We start from the raw sequence: 16,642 nt of genomic DNA on the forward strand, positions 1-16,642 counted from the left end.
AAACCATCCTCTGGAATTTTTCCCCCCCAGCAGAAGCCATCACTTTTGATTGCATGGAAGTGAACGGTTCCAAGAAGTGAATGATTAAGACAAGTTTTGCTTTTAGTCCCATTTCACTAGATGAGTCAGTAATTGGTCACATTCTTCAAGTATTTATATTAGTTCATTTTCCTAGAAGGGGGAGGTGGGGGGAAGAAGAGTCACAAAGATGTATAAATTTGACAGCTAAGTGGGTGCATTTAGCATGTGTGAGGCTCATACCATGAAACGGCCAACTAAGAAGTCTGCTTTGAAGTTAGCATTGAAGATACAAGTGAGGGGCATCCTATCATAACCTCCCCCCCTCAGCTCCTTGCTTTGGTTTATTTAACAGCTACACCAATTTCTCTCCCTACTTCCACTTCTGCACAGGGTTAAGGACACAAGAAGAACAACAGCTCATCCTGTCCAGCATTCCATTTATTGAACTGCTATTCTGTCCTGCAAACTGAAAGTTGCCAGGATGATAAACAACAATTCCAGCTGTGGTAAGCAAGCTTGCAGAACAACCTCAAGCTGCACACCCATCCAAGTTTTGCACTGTAAGAACTTAGCAATATCTAGAATTTGGTGCCTAAGTTTGCTTGCTTTCATCTTTCCTCTCCATCCCCTTTTCCTTTTGTGCCATATCTTTTTGAGATCACAAGCCTGAGGCGGGGACTGTGTTGTTGCATTAGTTTGTAAGTGGCTCTGAAAGCCTTTCTGGTTGAAGAGCAGGGAGTAAATAAAGGCAACAAGCCATCCATGCAGCATTTCGCTCCCCCCACCCTGTGGTTAAGATCTATTCTTTTCCATGAATGTGTCTAAACCCCTATTTAAAATCATCGAAGCCAGTGCCTGTCACCACAACGTCTGGCAGCCAATTCTATAGATTGATTCTATGTTGTGTATAAATACTTTCCTTTTGCCTCTCCTGTCAATCAAATTCAGTGGGATCACCCTAGTCTGATGAGTGGGTGGATTCTCCTTATTCCCACCGCTCAGTTTATATGACCTTATTTCATGTTCTCCCTTAATGATTTGTTTTTATTTTTTGCTGGGGAGTCCAAAATGCTGTGGCTTTTCCATGTAGGGAGGCCGTTCTAACTCCTTGCTCTCTTTTAATTAATTCATTGTTGTTTTTACATTTCATTTGATTAGCAGAACCAAAGCACACAAAAGCTAAAGCTACCTATAAAAGCATTATGCAATATAAAGAACATTTACAATAAGCAGAATATCACATTCAAATGCATTTGAAGATTTTCCAAACGCCATCAGTTTGAGTCTCCCACAATTACACCAGTCATACCTGTTTTGTAATTATCTCCTTGTGTTTCCAGTGATGAGCATATAAGGCAGTCTAGCAACCACTAAGCACATTTAATATTACCTTGTGTTTCCTTCTGGGGGCTAAGGCTAAGTTACATCTAAGTTAACAAACAAGAGGATCCATGGACACATTAAAATTAGTATAGGACAACAATGCTTGGACAAATATTTTCCAAAATACCTGAATTCTGTAACACGTCCACTACATAGGAAAGAAATATGCTCCCATTTATCATTTTTTGTTGAGTTTATTTTTTGTTTCACTTACGCCAATATTTTTTTTGAGGTGTAGAAACCAAAACTGTACATATGGCTACCAATGTCGCAACACCACCAATTTAAAAAAAGGCGTTGTGATCCTGGTCATTTTCTTTTCTAATACTTATTAATTAATTTAAAATATTAATGACTCGTCCTTCATTCTAAACCGATACTAGGGCGCGGTACAGAAAAATAAAACAAACCAGCCACATCATGCAACAAGCAATAAACCAAAGAATGCGCCATCCAAAATAAATAAAAGGCAACTGAAAACAACAGTGAGGTGCTACCACAAAGAAGGCTCTACCTCATGTCATCAAAGAATGAGCTTTACCTACCTGTGTAGGATGGAGAAAACCTCCTATAAATATTTCAAGAAGTGGGCTTACTTCTATGGAGATGCGCTCCTTCAGCTATTTGCATACCAAACATCCCTAGAAGAATTTTCCTTTTCCACACACCTCCTCACATTGCACCAAAGTTTTCAGTGAGCTGTCCACCACAACCCCAATATCCAATACCTGATAAGTCGCTCTCAGTTTTAACTCCAAAAGCTTTTACTGGATGGTAGGGGATCTTGTCATTTTATATTTACTTAACAGCTCCCAGACACAAGCTGCAATGATGTTAATGCCGCCCAATTAAACATTTTGGATGTGTTACTTTGGAGCCCCTTGCAGTCCATTTGGGTTTAATTTTAAGCATTGTGAAACCTTCCTAGGTAAAGGTAAAGGGACCCCTGACCATTAGGTCCAGTCGTGACCGACTCTGGGGTTGCGGTGCTCATCTCGCTTTATTGGCCAAGGGAGCCGACGTACAGCTTCCGGGTCATGTGGCGAACAAGAGCAGCGCACGGAAACGTCATTTACCTTCCCGCCAGAGCAGTACCTATTTATCTACTTGCACTTTGATGTGCTTTCGAACTGCTAGGTTGGCAGGAGCAGGGACCGAGCAAAGGGAACTCACCCCGTCGCAGGGATTCGAACCGCTGACCTTCTGATCGGCAAGTCCTAGGCTCTGTGGTTTAACCCACAGCGCCACCCGCGTCCCTTAACCTAACCCGAAACCTTACTGCTCAACCTTTATTCTATAATTTTTATTTATTTTATTTTCTTGTAACAAATATCCAATATCATTACAAAACACTCATTTTCCAATTTCCCCCCTCCCTGTTGACTTCCCTCAGCTTCCATTTCTGGTTTATTACATCAAATGATACATTCTGCTGTTTGTATATGATACAAACTGCCAATGTCCATTTTTTGTTTTGTTTCTGCAAATATATTGTAAAGCATTCCCAATCTTTTTCAAAATCACTATTGTCCTTTTCATGCAGTTTGTCCATTAACTTTGCTAACTCTACATAGTTCATCAACTTTTCTTGTCATTCTTCTTTTGATGGTACTTCTCCAGTCTTCCAGTTTTGTGCTATTAAAATTCTTGCCGCTGTTGTAGCATGCATAAATAATGTCTGTTTTTCCCCCCCCAGCAACTCTTGTATTCTATATTATTTATGTATTACAAAAATAGCACTGGTCTTAAGGCAGATCCTTACAGGTTCCACTTCTCTCTATTAGGAGAACTGACAATTTACACTTTCTGTTGTTTCATTTTTAAAATCCATTAGATTACTTAAATTCTATTCCATGGCTGCTAAATTTATTCACCAGAGAAGGCCTTTGTAGAAGATAATTCTTTCAACAGCCATATCTCCAGGCTTTCTTCCTCTTCCTTTTCCTATCTTCTGGAAACTGTTCTGCATCCTCATGGTGCCTCATAAAGCTCCTCTTGTTTCAAGGATCCATTTGAAGCTTTAATTCCAGTCAGACAACTTTCCCTTTCCTTAAGGAGGACTTTAAGGTCCATAAATAGCAACACCCTAGAGGTCCCGGGTCCTAAGGAAGTTAGATTAGCCTCAACCAGAGCCAGGGCTTTTTCAACAGTGGCTCCGGCCTCGTGGAACACTCTGTCTCATGAGACCAGGGCCCTGCAGGATCTGATTTCTTTCCGCAGGGCCTGTAAGACAGAGTTGTTCCGCCTGGCCTTTGGCTTGGAGTCAATTTGATTCCCTCCCCCTCTTTCTTTTTTCCTTTCTCCTCCTGTGATGAGGCTGCATTTTAATGTTTAATGTTGTATTTTAATCTTGTTTTTAAGTTGTATTCATTCAACTTGTTTTTATTATTGGTTGTTAGCCATCCTGAGCCTGGCCTTGGCTGGGGATGGCGAGGTATAAATAAAATTTATTATTATTTTCTCATGAAGATGGACTGCAAACATTCTGACAGCTTTGCTTACTGAGGAACTAGAATGTTCAGGAACATACCGTACCATCCCACAAGCTCAGCCAATCGCTATCAGGGGCTTCACAAGCATTAGTATAATACAATATAGATAGCCAAGTGCAGCCTACCCCAGCATGGTGCCCGTCAAATGTTTGGGCTATAACAACTCAGGAGATTTAACAGAAGCTAGATATGGTCTGATGACTCTCTTTTGTTTTTAAGCCTTGAATTGCAGCATCATGGTTGTGGTTGTGCTTGTGTTCTTAATATAAACCAACAACAGGATACAGCAGCCCTAGAGATACAATTCCAACTCCTATCAGACACAGTCTGTAGTCAAGCAGCCTCTGGAGGGTATCAGGTCAGGGAAGGACTTTTGCCTTCAAGTACCAGATTCTGATGCTCAAATACCAAGCAAAAAAAAATCATCATCACAACTATGCTTTGAGCTTCCCAAAGGCAACAGTGGCCTGTTAAAAATCAGAATGCAGGACTAGCAGGAACTTGGTGGATTCAGCAAGGAAACTATTTCTTTTGTTAAAAAGTCAAAGCAAACCCAGGCATGAGAGAGAATTAAAAAATATAACTATGACAATTACGTGGGTTTAGACCATTTTTATTTTTTTTAAACAAAAATGATCTAGATGCTTTTCTCCTGGCACTTTTCCCTATTATGCTTCGCTGTTCTGTGTCGGAGTTTTACTTTCTGGTGTTAAACTTGGAAACAAAATGAACCCAGGAAAATCAGGAAAGGCAAGAGAAAGTCTGTATCCACAAGACAGATCATGACTGTATCTTCCTTCTTTCTCATCTGTTCCAGTATAAGGAGAACCAGAGGAGCATATATATATATATATATATATATATATATATATATAATTTCTGAACATATATCCCAGTAACTGAGTAAAATACCAAAGGATGACTTTCTTTCAAAACATGCTTCATGTCACTCTTTCCATTTTAAAATGGTCATATTTTAGTTTCAGTTTACTCAAAAACAGACAAGACTACAGTATTTGAAATCACGACACTTACTACATCTGCAGCAGTTATCACAAGCGCTTGAACTCACACTTTGAAAACAAAAGGCATATAAGGCATGGGTTCATTTCTGCACAGAATATCACTAGTGCTGAAGCTCGTGGCTTGTTTGAACAGACAAAAACTCTCAGTGACAGTAAATTTGCAACATGGTGTCAGCATGACACTTTAATAAATCGTTGGCAGGTTGCCACATATGTGCCTCAAACAAATAATAGCTTGCCTTCTATTCCTCAGCATCAGAATATGGAAAATACTGGACTGATAGTAACCATCCCTATGCCGGACAAGGAAACAGAAGCCCCAGGGGGCCTGCTGACATTCAAATGGTGATGAACACTGTACAGTGGTACCTCTTAAGAACTTAATTCGTTCCGGAGGTCCGTTCTTAACCTGAAACCGTTCTTAACCTGAGGTACCACTTTAGCTAATGGGGCCTCCCACTGCCGCGTGATTTCTGTTCTCATCCTGAGGTAAAGTTCTTAACCCGAGGTACTACTTCCAGGTTAGCATAGTCTGTAACCTGAAGCGTTTGTAACATGAGGTGCCACTGTACTGAGTAAGCTACAAGGCCAACCTTTTTCCATCATCATGCTAAACAGAGGTCAACATTTCGCTCTTCCCATAACAACTATATCACCACTCTCAGGTGAGCGCGACATGCAAAGAACCCTTACACCCAATGTTACAGTTGCTGGGGCGAGTTCATCCCAAACACTTGTGCACCAATGACCCCCACCCCTTGTCAAGCTCCAAGGTTGTGAGCAGGGCTTGGGGTTGCTTGGTCGCAGGTTGCCAAGTCCACTCTACCTCGGAATGGCCAAACTTGCAAGTGGGGCCGGCCCACCCATGGGGTAAGGTGAGGTGACCGCCTCAGGCAGCAGGATCCACAGGGGCAACAGACCTAGATCTGCCACCTCCTCAGCAGGCCCACCAGTGCCACCTCTACAGTGGATTATTGGCGAATAGCAGGCACTGCTGGTCTCCTCCTCCCACTCCTGGGGAGGAAATGGTGGGGGCTGCCTTCTGGGGCCTCCTGAGCTCTGCACCTGCCTGCTGTGATTCAGAACAGGTCCCGTTCCCCCGCTCCACCCCATGGCAGCCTTTGGTTCCCGCCTCAACCATCAGCTAAGGTTGATTCGACCACCACCAGCTCTTTCCTGGTGTAGGTCTTTGCTCCCTCCATTTGTCCCCTATGTAGAGCTTCATTCACTCCTTCTTCATTGGTGGGGGCTGCAGAGTGCCTTTGGGGTGCAAAGATAGGGCACCCAGCATGCCTTGTGAAGTCCAAGTCATTTAACTTTCTGCTGGAAAGGCAGGTGGAGGTGGAGGTGGGGATGAACATGGAAATCACTTTTTTTTAATACTCAGCTTTCAATGCCAGTCAAAAATTGCAGGCCGCTGTTTATAAAGCGTCTACAAACGGCCACAGGGATTACTGGAAAAGCAATGAGGCTTAGCTAATGGATGTGAGGGGGAGAAAAAAATATTGGCACTGCCTCCAAACTGCAGAAAAACATGATGGCAGTCATATCCTGCATATGTGCCGTCTTGCCTTCAGCCATCCACCCACAGTGGCCATCACCAAAGTAATTAAAATTTAACTGCCTTGCAGTCAGAAGCATTTAGAAAACACATCCGTCCCATTTCTCAACCAGAATTATCCCACACACAAATAATCAGGAAGCCATTTAACAGACTCCCCTCCTTGCCTGCAAGAGATTATATACTCTTCTCTGTCCCTCTCTGTTACCAACCAGTTGCAAGCTATCGACGCTAGTGATTCATTGAAACTTCACTGCTAAACTAGGATCTCTGCCATCATTTTACAGTCAACGCTGATTAAAGAGATTAGGCAATACTGCAAACAGAAGTCGGCCTCTCTGGCACTACTCTGGAGCACTGTGATGGCAAATTCACACATATGGGCTTTCGCATAGAGCAATCTACGACAGCTTGTTCTTGGACATTAGAAAACGAGGCACTGTTAATGGGTATCTGCTTATTATGGAAATATTGAATCATACCATGATGAAGCATTATCAAGCTCATATCTCTGCAAGCGGCTTGCAAAACAGGTTCCTGGGCAGCCTAAGGTTTAAGAAACCCGGCTGCAGGTTTGGCGGCAGCCCTAGGCAAAGTATCTGAAGGTGGGCCTTCTTTTCTCTGTCAATGGGCCCTGAATGTGATGGTAGAGTTCCAAGCACCACTTGCCAGCTAAGTCTTTTTACCCTTGCAATTTTGGACAATGCCTAGAACAACAAGCTTGGTGGCACTATAAGAAATTAAAAGCGTAGCTAGATTCAGCCACCTGGTGCTGCTCACGAGTGCTGGGCCGAAGGGAAGGTCTTGACCACTGCTCAAGGATGTCAGGTGCAAATGCCAGGTTCCTCAAAAGCTCACCAGGGGTTCCATAATTGAAAATGTATGACAGGCAAGCCTCTGTGAAAGACAGCTTGCTCATCGCTGCTGATCTTCCATTGCAATAGTTGCCTCAGCAGAGCGTTTATTTTGCTCTAGGGCACAGACTCATTTCACACATGAGCAGAAGTAGGGGCCTGGCCAGAGCTATGTGAAAACTGAGAGTTACCCTAGAAAACTCTCCAGAATCCTCTGAAAAATGCAGTAGTTGTTGTATTGCAGACATGCCAGAGTTTACATGAAAATGTCTTAAAAAAAAAAAAAATCAAACTGAAAACTAGAATATCTGAAAACCATTATTTTCAATTATTCCCCATATATGATAAATGCTCTAAACCAGGGCTGTCGATAAGGTTAATCATGATCTACCTGTCGACTGTGGGTGCCCCTGGTCTTCCTCCCCCCAAAAAGCTCAACAGCTATGGTCAATCCAATGAGTGGATCACTACCAGTTTTTTATAGTGGGAGTAGATCGCAGTCTCTTGGGAGTTGGACATGCGTGCTCTAAACATTCAAACATAAGATGTACACATTAAGGTGGGGTTGGGAAAAGTTTCTTTGCATCCCACATTTGAAACTTTCTAATTCTCAAATGGATGGAGGAAACTGAAAGCATTGCGTCAGTCTTCTGGAACACTTAAGGGAGCCCTTTAGCAGCAAAACAAAAGAAACCAGATACTTTTTCTTTTACGCATTCCTAAGAAGAAAGAGTTCTATTGCTCTCTATTTTTATAATGCAGACCCTCAAACAGTCGTGAATCCCAAGCTTTCTGGTGCATGCATGGGGGATGTACACATGATTTGCATGGGATAATGCATTCTAAAATAATGCACTGAGTAGCTCGACAATAGGTATGGGGAACCTGTGGTCCCCCAGATGCTGTTGAACTACAACTCCCATCAACCCTGACCCATGAGGCTCATGTCATGGGAGTTGGGTGAGGGTATCAGGTTTGGGCTTGGGTGACAAAGACTGCCATCAGAAAACACAATCTGTTTTGACAGGATTTATTTTGAAGTAAATATACTTGGAATTAGGGTGAGAGAATCAAATTCTCAGCTAGCCATGATGATAGCCTACAGCTATTGTGAAAATAATAAGAGTACTTTACATACCTCATGAACAAAATTATGAACAATCAAGACAGTTAATTCAACTACTGCCAGGATTTCTTCATTTTTAAAAGAAGCCTAGATTTATGATTGATCAGTTAGAAAGATATCTACATGCATTTTCCGACCAGCCATAAATGTTCTCTTTAAGAACAATGTTGCTAGTGCAGTTTCGAGCATGCATAATTTACAGCACTTGAGGAAACGAAAAAGCACCTTCAAGGAGTTTTTTTATATAAGATATATTCTGCTGTCATAAGATGCTCAAGTGCCTTTGTTTAGTATTCAAGGCCTTTTCAAAATGAATGTTCCCCATAAACAACATGCTATCTAAATCTCCAGGACCAAGGAACAAGTACTGGATATATAATCTAGGGAGGTTTTTTGTTTTGTTTTAAAATACAGCAGACGCTCACACTTTATTCAAACGATGTTTAGGTTTACAAGAGATCTCAGAGGAAAAGAAAAGCCCGCTGTCTGGTCAAGGCGGCCTGTGCACCTGTTTTCCCTCAAAACAAACCCCATATGCCCCAGCAAGACACCTACAGATGTGCCATATCCTTTACCAACTCGAGGGTTGTTTCTTTTTCCTGCCAACTCAAGCTCCTGCATGACACAAATCCAGTGCCCAGACAACGCCACAAACTGAACAAAAAACAGCAGCCTCCATCCGAGTGGGACCCGCACGGCAGTTGTCCTCAAAGATGTCTCCAAGACGGCATCCGCCTTCAAAGCGCAGCACGTCCAGCTTCCCCCCGCCCTCAAAAAACGTCAAAACAAAGCATTTTTTTAAACAAGAAAAAATGGCAAGCATCCTTACCCAAAGAGGTAGGGCACGTATCTTTTCGAGCTCTCTCTCTCTCTCTCTCTCTCACACACACACACACACACGCTCTTTCTCATCTAGACTGCTCCTTGCAAAACAGGAGAGGCAACCCGATAGGATGCGCTACGACTCGGCCACCTTTCCTGCCTCCTCACGGCCCCGGCCACCACCCGTCCTGTTTGGGCTGCGTTTTGTCTGCCGCAGGAATTCTACACACACACACACACACACACACACACACACACACACACACAAAAGCGGGGCTGGGGGAGAGAAGCGCTCCTTTGCCAAAGGAAAGCCGCTTACCTCGCTCCAGGTGAGCCGCTGCTCTTCTTCAGCGAGGCTCGCGCCACATGCTGGACGGGATTCCAAGCCCCCGCCCCGTCCGGGGAGACGCTGCAGCCCCTCCTTCCTGCTGCGGCTGCTGCTCCCCACACCCCAGGGCAGCCTCTGCCGCTGCAGCAAGCCCGCCACCCAAACGCGCGTACACCCAGCCGGCTATGACGCCACAAACCAGCCAGGCTCCTCCGGCGGCTCTTCAGCAGCTGCGCCGCCCCCTACAGGAGAGACGCGGCCAGCGCAGGCCGCAGGCCGAATCCGGCGCCTCGCGCGCTCCGTGCAACCCTCTACGGTAGCTCTGCCTTTGCTCACTTCTTCTTTGCACGGTTGACTTTTGAGGAACCACCCAGAGAGCCGGGTTGCAAGAGGCCACGCCTTCGATTCTTCACGACACGAGTCATCTCGGTAACTGGAGTCATACATGGGAGTCCTCGTTTTTTTAAATGCTGCGTCCAGACCGGTCCAGTATGCCCAATATATTTTTACACATGTATGTATTTTTGCATATGTTCATGTACCGAACTCAGGTCATGAAGCAGGAAGCCGCAACACCGTTTGTTAAAATGCATTATCATCTGTGGTCAAAAGCGCCAATTACTCAATAGTCCCTAGAAGTGGCTACAGTACAGCTACCTTGTTCTCCCTCTGAACACCATAATAGGGAGAGAAGGAAAAGAAAATTGGATCAGTGAATCTGGGAGGGAATAGAATGTGTAAAGTGACTCACGTCTGTCACGGTTCTAAAAAGGCAGATAAGTGGAGATGGCAGGTAAAAATTTAGGCTTAAGAGACTAATTACAATCAGGCAAATTGCCAGGTCTAGATGGCATCCATGCAAGAGTTCTCAGACACACCTCCCCTCACAAATAATAAGGTACTTCATTCAAGTCAGCACTATGCACTTCAGAAATATGGAGCACCCGGGCAGAGGCAGAATGAAAACTTTGGGGTGTGCATATGTGAAATGGGGTGTGTGTTAATAAACAAATGTACTTCCAAAAAAAGCACATTAACTGAGCATGCACCTTTGCCTTTCTCTAATGTAAGTAAGAGACCATTTCATTAAATGAAATACACACACCTGCACCTACCTTTAAAAAACCAGGCTTGCTTCCCAACATGTGGTAAGTGGGGAACTCATATTCATTTCCACATCTTAAGGTTTCATAGGGCAGATGTAAGTCAGTGAAAGTTGTTCCTGATCCCATTTAGAATTGCTCTGCTCAGCATTTTTATTTATTTTTACAAAAGAGTATTTGTGTTAAAAAGCTTGCTGAACACAATGTTCATGCACCTTATGATGAACCTTTTATCATTTTAATGTTTTCGTATGTCACCTTGGACACACATTTTTAAAATAAAGCTCATGTCACCACAAACCTGTTAGCCATCAAGGTACCAGGAATGATGTTGGAGTTCTTTGCTGAACACAGTAACTGTGTTCAAGACAGATAGTAAAAGAATTGTGATCTTCAATTCCAATACATAATGGAAGCATGCTTGCCGGAAAGGGAAAATTTAAAATGCAACGTCAAAATGTCCTAGTTCTGAAACTATTGCCAGTGGAATAATACCAGTTGATATCTGGATTGTGCAGGCTTGCAGTTACTTCTATACTCTGTGAGGCAGAAATCAAATTGGACTACATACAGTCATAACAGTTCACATCCAAATCTTGGCAGTTTCTCTGGTGGTATTATTTCTAGGAGTCTGCATGCAAATACACATCCCCATCTGCAGAGATACAGCTAGTTCCACAGGACTTGGCTTGGTTGAGCATAATCATTATTTATTAAATTTATACACTACCCTTCATCCAAAGATCACAGGGCCATTTACAGTATAAAAACACAAAACATAGTAACAAAAATTAAAACCCCAATAACCACCACCAACACATTTAAAAGGCCATAGACTGCTTAAACAGTCAAAGGCCTTGGGTGAAGAGGAATATTTTCGCTACCCTGGGGAAAGCATTCAACAAATGGGGAGGCACTGCAGAAAAGGCCTGTTCTCGTGTTGCTACCCTTTAGACCTCTCCTGGAAGCGAGACATGCAGGGCCTCAGATGAGGATTGCAGGGTCTGGTAGGTTCATATAGGGAGAGGCAGTTCTTGACATACTGGGAGTCCTGCGTTGTTTAAGGTTTTATAGGTCAAAACCAGCACTTTGGATTGGGCTCGGAAATAAATTTGTTGTGCCAGGATTCGTATTATATGCTCAAACAATCTTGCCCCAGTGAGCAACCTGGCTGCTGAATTCTGCACCAATTGAAGTTTCCAAACTGTTTTCAGAGGTAGCCCCTTGTAATAATGCATTGCAGCATGGTTATCACACTGGTTCCACACCTAGATATCCCTTCCTAGATCAGAATAGTTAACCTTTACGTGAACAAGCTGGCTGACAACTTCTGTATCACTGAAGAATACCAAAAAGAATGGCTAGTACAAAAATACTTTATAATTTGGGAGACAAAACTTATCCAACCATTGAACCCCAAGAGGAAGTAATCTCAAAATGAAGCATTTCAGGTGAAGGACTCTAAAGTGCTTATGAAGATGCAATATATTTCATTTAAAATGTGATCACCACAAATGGCCAGATTTTATTTTCACTGTAGTAGTTCTAGCATTGAGCAGCTTCAGGCATTCAGTACTTAGGATACAAATAATTTCCATAGAAGTGAAACAGAGTTTAGGGAAATGCAGTAGGTAATTTCTTTATTCCAGTCTTTAATCTCAAGGTGTCAGTGCATCCAAGATTGCCCCTGCTTGCTGCTTCGTAATGGAGAGTCTTCAGTATCCTTTTCTTCCTCTGAATCTTGCTCTGTTATCCAGCTTTTAAGAAGAAACAATTTTTATATTGTAACCGTTAACACTCTAATACTACAACTACCAGTTTTATTGGTGCCTTACAAAAAGGCACAAGAGACAGAACCATTAAAAAGTTATGACCCTTAGTTTATTTTAAATTGTTATATGCCATCATTCCCAGATTTAACATAAAAATGTGATTAAAAACACGCCAAATAAAATGAACACAATGAAAATAAGCTCAGCAATAAAAAAGAAAAATAATAAATAGGGATTTCCATTGGACAACCATCATGCCACCCTCCAAAGCCACCCCAATTAAGCACACATTGTATCCCCTTTTAAGGCCATAAGGAAGATAAGAACTAGTCTCACCAGCCTCAGGAAGTCACTGCAACTGAGGTAACTACACTATGAGGATCCCTAGCTGTTGATAATTTTACCACATATAATGAAGATGAAGAAAGCAGGTGCTGATAAAAAGAGCTTAACTGGAAACAGGGATTATAGAGAAGAAGAAGAAGAAGAGTTTGGATTTGATATCCCGCCTTTCACTCCCCTTCAGGAGTCTCAAAGCGGCTAACATTCTCCTTTCCCTTCCTCCCCCACAACAAACACTCTGTGAGGTGAGTGGGGCTGAGAGACTTCAGAGAAGTGTGACTGGCCCAAGGTCACCCAGCAGCTGCATGTGGAGGAGCGGAGACACGAACCCAGTTCCCCAGATTATGAGACTACCGCTCTTAACCACTACACCACACTGGAGGAGGTATATATAACGTGTGTTGTTTCAAGCTCATACAGTCTTAGAAAAACAGCAGTGCGTACTGGATATGTTCATACCCGTCCCCACATATCCATCAGATAACAACAGGCTGTGGCAATATGCATCAGCTGCAGTTTTCAAACAATCTTCAAGTGAAGTGCCATATTAAAACATTCACAGCAGTCAATCCTCAAACTTATGAAAGCATAAGTTAGCATGGTGAGGTTTCCCTGCTCTAAAATGGGTCAGCTGCGCAACAGATGCACTTGATAAAAGGCACACCTTGTCACTGACACTACCTGTTTTTCCAGAACTCTAAGGCTCTGAAGAGGCTTCAGTGCAGCGCGTACTCAAAGAAGGTATAAATACCAATTCTCCGAAAAGCACTGGATTTGCATCACCCCCATCTTGTCTGGATTTAACTTATATTTGTTTAACCTCACCCACTATCCCACAGTATCCAGACACTGCTGAATTTAGGGCCAAGACTACCACTCATGGACGCTGAAATAAACAAACAGCTAAGTGTCTTCAACCTACTGACAACACCCAGCTTCAAAACTCTGGGTAATTTTTTTATAGCATAGAGACTTGACAGACAGTGCAGATTAATTCCCATGATGTTGAACTAGCCTCCAGTTAAGACATTCCAAATGCAGTCCAATGAAATGATTTACATCATTGGATTATGAGCCCAAGCAGCCAGGCAAGAAGTTCAAGCTACTACAAGAATGTTTTGGCTTATAGTATAAAAAGTTACTAAGCGGTCAGTGTAGAGCTGCCACCTCCTAGGCAGATGACTGAGAGTAAATTGGATGCTGAGCTGATGGCAACCCTGTCTTCAAGGACATGGAGATGCCAGCACCTATGCAAACAAATATTGCACACCCAACCCATTCAAAAGAGTGCCTGGATGCTTGCCCAGTCCCTGGACTCTGGCTGGCTTTTATGCTGAGCTGTCCCTGCCCTGCTCTTCAAAAAGAAGATACAGGGGGCATGTTGGTTGTTGGATCAATGTCTTAACTTGAGTGTTACCATGTGTCTATACCTTTTATGTACCTGCTGCACCTTCAACCTGTGCCTTACCTATGTACCATTTTGATTCATGTGTTAAAATCTTTGGCGGATACAGAACTGGGAGTTTGTATTCTTCTTCTGGCAGCGAGGGTCAGGACATCATGCTTCTTTTATTTGTTTTAAAATATGGTTAACGTTTCCTCAATAAATTTCTGTACGTATATTTAAACCTAATATTTACCTAAACTGTCACACTAAATATCCCATGGCTTTTATTTTAACTGTTACCTTTCATGATCAGTGGAACAGTAATGCTACTGTAAATAAAACAAAGCAACACTTCCAAGCAATAACAAATTTGTAACATCATTGATATTGTTACAACACCACCCCAATCTCCACAAGTGGTGCAATATTCCAGGGGCTGCAGGTGTGCTTACCTGGGTCTGCGTTCCCTTTTGGGACAATGAGGCACAACTGAGACTGCTGTTTTTTTTAATGTATGGTTTTATTTGCACATATATACAACTTGCACCTAGATGAAGGGATTGCAGGGCACTCACATCCTACGAGGGTCTGGCTTCCCCCTTAAGGGCAGCACTGGATTCAAAGGTGAGCAAAAGCCATCCTCTGTGTCTCCTACAGCCTGTCATATCCCCAGCTCACATGGAGGCTGTTGGCAGTGAGATCGAGGGGCAAAACTCCAAGGACCTCCCCAAAGCCTAGTCATTCAAAACTGAAACCCTAAACCTGGCTTTTGCCTCTGCCCAGCAACCAGCAGAGAAGGGGTCCCAATACCATTGCCTGGCAGTCTTGCCCTCTAATGGTTTTCTTGATGGGCCACCACCAGCCTTTGCCTCCTGCTCATGGCCCATCCAGTTAGCTCTGAAGAGCTGCCTTGGCTTTTAGCATAACTAAATCCACTGGGTTTCTGTTTTTGGCAAAGTTTAACCAAACTCTGATTAATTCCAACTTTTACGACAGCCAGAAATTATGGGGAGGATCTGACACCCAGGAATTTAGGGGAATTTGGCCCCCAACAAACCCGTAACAATTAAAAATCTTTCAGTTGTGTCTTATACGTAACATACTATGGTACATATTTTTAAACATGACCACAATCTGCAGTACAATTCACCTACTCACCAATGATCTTTTGCATTCAAAAAATGAAACTAGTAATCCTTTGCAATGGCCTTCCTTCAAGCACAGTTTGGGCCCTTTCCCTTCCTGTCATAAAAGAAATTAAAGTGAGCAGCGAGCATATTTGTTCAGCAGGCACACAAGTTGTATCAAAAATAAAATCTTCCCAAGGCAAGTTGCCACCTGATTAAAAACAATAGTAACAAACAATTGAAAAGAACACAAGAGACTACAGCAGGAAAATGTGTTTAAAAGCAATTAGGTAGGGCTCAGCAAGACCCAAACGAAACCTTGTGGAACGAGGTCTTCTTCACAGCACATTGAAAGCCAGTAAGAAATGGGGTATTTCCCCTGGCGACAAGAGTTTTACAACATATTTTCTCAATCTCATCTGAACTAACGGTAGTCTCTGAAGCCATTCTCTACCTGCAGACCCTCCAAGTGCCCCTATTTTCCAGGGACAGTCCTAGATTTACAGATGCCTTCCTGGTTTTTGATTCGATCCCAGAATGTCCCACTTTTCCTTAGGATGCCCCTATTTCCATCAGAGAAATGTTGGAGAGTATGGAGCTATGCAGTGCTTTTTTTCTTTCTTTTGGGGAAAAAGGAATGCCAGAACTCACAATGAACACCTCCCTTGTTCTCTTATAATGTCAACGTTGTCCATCTGAGAGGTGCCAGAACTAAATTCTGGTGAGTTCCGGCTCTGAAAAAAAGCCCTGCAGTTATACAACCCAAGAGTCAATGAGATAAGTAATTACACAACCTTCAGGAGACATTTTAAGTCGTGATGTTTTTATATAGCTGCACAGAGTGGCTGGGGCAACCCAGTTAGATAAGCGGGGTATAAATAATAAAATTATTTGTTTGTTTGTTTTTATGGACCAAGGTGTCCCTAATTTCATCGGAGAAATCTTGGAGGGTATGTACCTGGATGACACAGTCGCTCTCCAGCAGGCAAGCCCTCAGGTCCTCGCGCACCCCTGCGCACGCGCGGAAATCCTTCTCTTTGTCCTCGTAGTACTTGGGCATCGTGGCGGCCGGTTTCCGCCTGGCGCCGCTTTTCGGTGTTGTCTCTCGACCGGCGGCGCCTTCAGCAGCCCCAGCCGCTGCCCACCGCAGCGATGGCGGCCGCCATCTTGGCCGACCCTTCTCACCTGCGCAGGGAGTTACTAAAAGGTCGTGGGGAACTACGCGTCACTTCCTGTTTCCCCTCCGAGGAGCCATTATTTTTTTACATATAACAAGAATATTTACTAGAGCTGTCCAAC

The 16,642-nt window shown here is 43.2% G+C and overlaps 2 protein-coding genes across 35 annotated transcripts in view; both read right to left on the bottom strand.

Annotated features, from left to right (window-relative positions):
- INPP4A (inositol polyphosphate-4-phosphatase type I A) overlaps positions 1-9,957 on the bottom strand; it is a 97,430-nt gene extending 87,473 nt beyond the window's left edge. For 31 of the 34 annotated variants that reach the window (XM_083437702.1, XM_083437700.1, XM_083437693.1 and 28 more), the window contains exon 1: positions 9,604-9,957. The gene's annotated coding sequence lies outside the window, so the exon portion shown is untranslated. Of the gene's footprint in view, positions 1-9,037; positions 9,348-9,603 lie in introns of those variants that run through there. The other 3 variants (XM_083437701.1, XM_083437690.1, XM_083437686.1) reach the window with 1 other exon arrangement.
- A 1,447-nt stretch (positions 9,958-11,404) lies between these two features.
- On the bottom strand, positions 11,405-16,434 carry COA5 (cytochrome c oxidase assembly factor 5). The gene is made up of 3 exons (XM_083438184.1): positions 16,302-16,434; positions 15,375-15,458; positions 11,405-12,472 (listed from the first exon to the last, which is right to left on the bottom strand). Exons 1-3 carry the CDS (start codon positions 16,401-16,403, stop codon positions 12,431-12,433), a joined length of 228 nt encoding a protein of 75 aa, XP_083294310.1. The 5' UTR covers positions 16,404-16,434; the 3' UTR covers positions 11,405-12,430.
- Between the last annotated feature and the right edge of the window lie 208 nt (positions 16,435-16,642).

Source organism: Podarcis tiliguerta (assembly GCF_965153285.1).
Source record: "Podarcis tiliguerta genome assembly, chromosome: 4".
NCBI classification, from domain to species: domain Eukaryota; kingdom Metazoa; phylum Chordata; class Lepidosauria; order Squamata; family Lacertidae; genus Podarcis; species Podarcis tiliguerta.